This window comes from Periophthalmus magnuspinnatus, chromosome 5, assembly GCF_009829125.3.
Source record: "Periophthalmus magnuspinnatus isolate fPerMag1 chromosome 5, fPerMag1.2.pri, whole genome shotgun sequence".
NCBI classification, from domain to species: domain Eukaryota; kingdom Metazoa; phylum Chordata; class Actinopteri; order Gobiiformes; family Gobiidae; genus Periophthalmus; species Periophthalmus magnuspinnatus.
This window is the reverse complement of record NC_047130.1, coordinates 29,630,582-29,636,424: the sequence shown is the minus strand read 5'-3', so window position 1 is coordinate 29,636,424 and position 5,843 is coordinate 29,630,582. Positions and strand designations below refer to the sequence as shown.

Sequence of the window (5,843 nt, the reverse complement as noted above, 5' to 3'; positions counted from 1 at the left end):
GTTGTTTTGTGATTTAATGTCTTTCTTATTCTGCACTTTGAATTACCTTGTGTATGAATTGTGCTGTACAAATAAACTTGCCTTGCCTTTAAAAATAAAACCCAATGTAAAGCTCTAGTGTCTAAACTGAAGTATTCGTTGCAGGACAGTGTGTGACCCGTGGTTCAGCGTTCACCTGTCCAGCACAGCTCCTCTCTGCCCCGTGCTTGTCCCTTGTTGTCTCACCTGACAGGCAGCTAACCCGGTCTGACAGGTGGTCCGGGCCCTGTCCCGGGACCCGCACCTGTCCTCCATAACCTCTGACCCTCCGTGACCCCTTACCCTCTGATCCCGGGGGCTTGTCTGTCCACTTCTGGCCTCACCTCTCTCAGATACAAATGCATAAAGTGGGATAAAACTTTGTACTACTTTGTATTACACAGCACAGATAATGTTAATACTGCAAATACATGAGCACGGTTATAAACATTATTGTTAGAAGGAGAAGAAGAGGAAGAGGAAGAAAAGGAAAAGGAAGAAGAAGAAGAGGAAGAAGAGGAAGAGGAAGAAGAGGAAGAGGAAGAAGGAGAAGAAGAAGGAGAAGAAGAGGAAGATGAAGAGGAAGAAGGAGAAGAAGAAGGAGAAAAATTATTATTTATTTATTTATTGTTAGAAAGAGCAACGGAACATCTCATCAAAACTATGAAATAACAGATAGATTCAGTATTGTCTGTCTGTTGTTGATAAAAACCTCTCCGTGAAGCATAAAGTACAGTAGTTTTCAGAGAACAAACCCGTCGAGAGCAACACAAACTCTGAACAAACAGGATTTTTGTTCTGAAGAGACAAAGCTCCTCCCTCTCACTGAATGCAGGTATATAAAGTTTAGATTTAGATCAATTTTTGTGATATTGACGTTGAAATTCTGACACAGCGCGAAAGTTTCTGTGTATTTTAAATCAATATTAAATGCATCTTCTTTAGCGTTTCCTTCAGAAATGGTGTTTTTTGCTCCACTTTTAGCATGTTTAACTGTTTCGCTAGCACATGAGCAAACACTTGACACATTTATTTATTTATTTTAATTAGGACAGTGCATATTAATCAACATGTCAACAAACAGCATCGAGTTTACGTCTGTCGTCCTAAGGCAGGTCAAAAACAGAACATTTAAAGAAACACACAGATGAGACAAAAGTGCACATAGACACGACAACAAGTGAACCACAATAGACCATTCTCTGAGTTTAAGACGCCCCAAGAAGAAAATCTACCTGTGTGAGCACGTTTGATCATTTTTCACCCAGTGTTTCAGAGTATTCTTGAAGGTTGAAAAGGACCCACAGTTCCTGACACGGGCAGGTCGTGTGTTCTATGACTGTGATTCTCTGATAGACGTCACCGTTTGGACAAATTTGGTCCTGCGTCTCTGTACGTCACAGTCTCCTCTGTTCAATGCTCTCGTGTTCACTCGGTCAGTCGTTTTTTTACTTATAAAATCCATTGATGGTGGAGGAGTGAAGGACGTAAACATCATTGCTCATAATATTAAAGATTCAAGTCCATTTAAAACTTTAAAAATAAGGCAAGCATCCATAAATACCTGATAACTTTCAAGATCCAAAATATTATACTTAAGATATTACAATAGTGATACTGTAGAGGCTTTTTGTCAAGTGTTTTTAATGTTTTTTGAAGAGGGGCTTTAGGGGCTTCAGGACGGCGTCTGATGTGTGAGACCATGTGGTTTAGCAGTGAGATGTGACTGAATATCATGGCATATACGCCTTTGCTGATTGTGTCGTCTTATATGTTTGAAGTTTGACAGATTTAATTTAATTATATATGATTTTTTTTTTACATGCTGTTTAACCCCGTAGAACCCAGACATAGAAATATTTGTTGGAAAAAATCATCCATGCTAAATTTTAGTCAATGGGGATGGGTAAGAACAAAATTTGTCAATATTTTTGATAAGCAGCATTCATTGACCAAATTTGATGATGTAGCACATTTGCAACATTGGGCTTTTCAGGCGGCATTTTGACGTAAGTATAGTAACTACTTCTAACAAAAAAAAAACAAAAAACAATAAGGCTATAGTAACTTTATTGAAACTGAATTACTGAATACAAACTGCAAACAGATCAGGCAGAACATTACTTAACATGGTAAGCCATGAAGCAATTGCGCTTCTCATTGAAGCACAGGCGAACGTTGCACTTGACACATGACGTGTCAGTGAAACCATTTTTGCACACTTTGCATCTGCCACGGTTGCCGACTTTTACTGGCAAGTGTCCAACATTGTCATGGCGAACATCATCTGGTTGATCTACTCTGGATGCCCTCGGAGAGTAGACTGTGGCGACTTCTCCAGTTGGCCTTCCTCTTTGTGCCACCAGCACATTTGTCATTATCAGAGCAGTAGCTAGAGCAGCCTGGAAGTTGCGGTGTTTCATGATGTCCTTCTTGGGCATTGCCAGGGCACTGCAGTGTCTACGATAGAGCAACCATGCTTGAACAAGTGCAGTAGTGACTGTGTGCCAGAAGAGGTAGATGTACCATCGTCTGGCCTTCATCGGGTACCTGTACTTCGAAATGAGGCAGTCTAGGAAGTCAACACCCCCCATGAGACTATTGTACACCTTCACCACGTTTGGTCTGGTGACAAGAGTGAAGTCCTTCTTTGCTTTATCCCAGCGTCTGACACTGTCTGTTGGTTCTGGACCAAGGTAGGATGAGACTAGCAGCACAGCACGATTATCGTACCATTTCACAGCGCTCACACCATGTGTAGTTTCCACTCTGTAGTCAAAGCTTCCTCTTCCCTCCTTTTTGAGATCTTTCTCATCTTTCAGTCTACAGTTCTTCAGCCTATTGGTACGTGCTGTTCCAAGGTACAGAATGCCTCGCTCTTTCAGTTTGACAATCAACGGCATGCTGGTGAAGAAATTGTCTGCAGTGACTTTGTAGTTCTTCTCATCTGGAAGTGTGGAGCAAAGGCGACTTACAACATCTCCCGACATACCAAGGCCAACACCAGCCTCCTTGACACCACTTCCCTGATAGATTTCAAAATCATACAACAGTCCTGAAATGCCACATCTACACCAGATTTTGAAGCCCCATTTGTGTGGTTTGCTGTGCATATATTGCTTCACACCACTGTACTTTCCCTTGAATGGCACCATCTGCTCATCAATGGAATTGTACTCCTCAGGTACAAGTTTCAGGCAATTGTTGCGAAACATAGTGAGCCAAGGCCTGATCTTCCAGAGTTTGTCTGTCTTGTCTTCCTCAGTCACTACCATGTTATCGACAAAGTGAAGATGTGCAATGATGTTTTGAAATCTGTTCCTGCTCATAATGTCGGCAACCTGGGGATACCTTGTATCTGTTTCCCAAAACATCCTTGTGCCAGCCATTGGAGCCAGGCCCATTTTGAGAAACATTCCAATAACCTGCTCAAGTTCCTTTTTGTTTGTGTTTAGTTCCCTCCCACTCTTCTGTACAGCATATGTATTTGTCTTACTAGCCAGTAATTCAAGCATATCATCATCAATGAGTGTTTTGAAATATTCCAGTGGGCTTCCAACATCCAATGGAACCTCAGGTTGTTCACCAGTAAATCCAGATTCAGGGGGCTCATAGTCAACTTTCTTCCAGGTGTATTGGCCCTGTCTTTCAGTAGCTGGAGGCAGTTTCTTGTGTTTCACTGGTGGTAAATCGGCGGGTGATGTGGTGTCTTCAGTGTCACAAGCATGGCTCTCACTGTCAGTGTCTGTAGCATCATCACTTGAAGGCTCCCCTGGGCCTGGTTGGTAATCCTCATCATCATCACTATCGGATGCAAGTTCCTCTTTTTCACTCTCATTACCGTTGTCCAGCATTGCCAGGACATCTTCAACATTGTACCTTTTTGCCATCTCGCCTGAGAAAAATTAAAAATGTAGAATTAATAGTTATTTAGCACCTTGATGCAATGAAAAAGGACATTGATAATTTATGACATCAACACAAGTCAATTATAGTCCATTTATCTAATGAACAAAATGTGCAGATGATATACTAACACAGACCTAGGAACCCAGTGTTGCATATTTGCAACGTAATCAAAACGGCAGAACCTATCAAAATGCACAAATATAAAACTGGAAGACTATGACATGTCTTAAGTCTGTAGGTATTCCTCTGCCTAAATTGATAAACTTCAAATTGATTTCTTACCTTGACATTGGACAGTTTGGTGTCTGAACTTGAGAAGCCAGAGAGCATGTGGCTCACATGCCGGCAGACATCTTGGATTTGATGGTGACACCACAGACCACTAGTTGGCAGCACTCAATGTAGCGTATTTGCTTCTTTGGGTTCTTGGGTACATGAATTAGTTAATACATTTAAAAAAAAGACTCCTACTTTTTTGCCATGACCTTTGAAATATATGTTGCATATTTGCAACAGAGGGTGCTACGGGGTTAAAATTTAGAATTAATTACATGAGGCCCTTAAAGTTTTAACATTTATTACAAATTACTTTTTAATTCAAATATTAAATTGAACTATCTTTAAAACCTGAAACTGCTCCAAGTGCCCTCTGGTAAGCGCACTCTGATTAAGAAACACTGATTTAAAAGAACAGCTGAAGAGTTGCACTTGCTTTTTTTTTTTTTTTAAACCAAACCATTTCTAATGCACCAGACAGAAACAACTGACTCCCTACACCAGCCGCACATCCTTTAAATACACACAAAACAAACCAAAACATGTTCAGCTTCCAAACTTCACATTTTCCAGACACACAGACAAACTCACCACACGCAGCATTATTTATTGTGTGATTTACCATGTCTGTGTTTGAATACATCTTGCTCTTCTTCTTCTTCTTCTTCCTGTGGTCACTGGGGGGTAACCGAGGCTGCAGAAATCTGACATGTTGTGCTATTCTATTTGAAGCGTGCATTAATCCACAAGTCTCTCACACACACACACACAACCTGAGATAAATATTGAACAGGCACCACACACACTGACCCCTGTGGAAGAGGACACACTTGATGGAAGCTGATACGGCCCTGCGTTGGCTACAAGGTGAGGTAGGGGACATGAAGTCGGCGCGCGCTGCAGCCCTACAGCCCTGAGCACACCGATGGCTGAGGCGTTGGACAGCTTCTCCCCATCTCCCGTACACGCTTGAGTTCCTCCTCTCAGCTACCGGCGCACATACATAATCCCTGACCCGCGTGGTGTGAAATGGAGGGCTGTTGGTGCTGTGATGCTGATGGGGGGGGAAAGGGGTGGAGGGAGGTGACGGGGGGAGGGGGTGGGGGTTTGACGGTGAAGTACACGGAGAGAGCTGTCAGGGGGATGCATCCACGCCACACTTGACAGCACGGGAGTTCGCGCGCTGAGCTTGATCACGCACAGGGATGAACGTCTCAATTGGAGCGACGGAGTGTGTGGGCGGAGTGGTGCAAATCGAGGCCCGGCTCTTCCTCCATGTCCGCCGGTTGAACTCCGGTTTAAAGGTGCACCGAGCAACGGTTTGTGTCCGTAGATGGAGATGTCGTCGCGTGACTGGAATGCTCCGCAGTGTGACGTAAACTCATCTTTATTGCATTGCAGATGTCTTTATCGCCCAAAAATACAGCTTTAAATATGCGTTCTCGCTCACCTTTTCATAGATGTGACCTGTAATTTGGCCTTGTCTTGTGCTCGTTTGTTTTCGTGGGGATAAAAAATAGATACCATTAGTGCTGAGCGATATGACGATACATAGAAAAGTGTCTATCGTGCCATTTCTCCTCTATCGTTTCCATCGTTTCTAACCTCATTTTATCAATAATTACAGCAAATACATCATT

General features: G+C 42.6%; 1 protein-coding gene across 1 annotated transcript; it reads right to left on the bottom strand.

Annotated features, from left to right (window-relative positions):
- Positions 1–2,138: 2,138 nt before the first annotated feature.
- LOC117371605 (piggyBac transposable element-derived protein 2-like) lies at positions 2,139–3,908 on the bottom strand. Its single transcript, XM_033967305.1, has one exon. It carries the CDS (start codon positions 3,906–3,908, stop codon positions 2,139–2,141), a length of 1,770 nt encoding a protein of 589 aa, XP_033823196.1.
- Positions 3,909–5,843: the final 1,935 nt, after the last annotated feature.

Excerpts from the sequence above, each read along its gene's own strand:
- LOC117371605 (XM_033967305.1), bottom strand. The coding sequence starts at position 3,908 with ATGGCAAAAAGGTACAATGTTGAAGATGTCCTGGCAATGCTGGACAAC.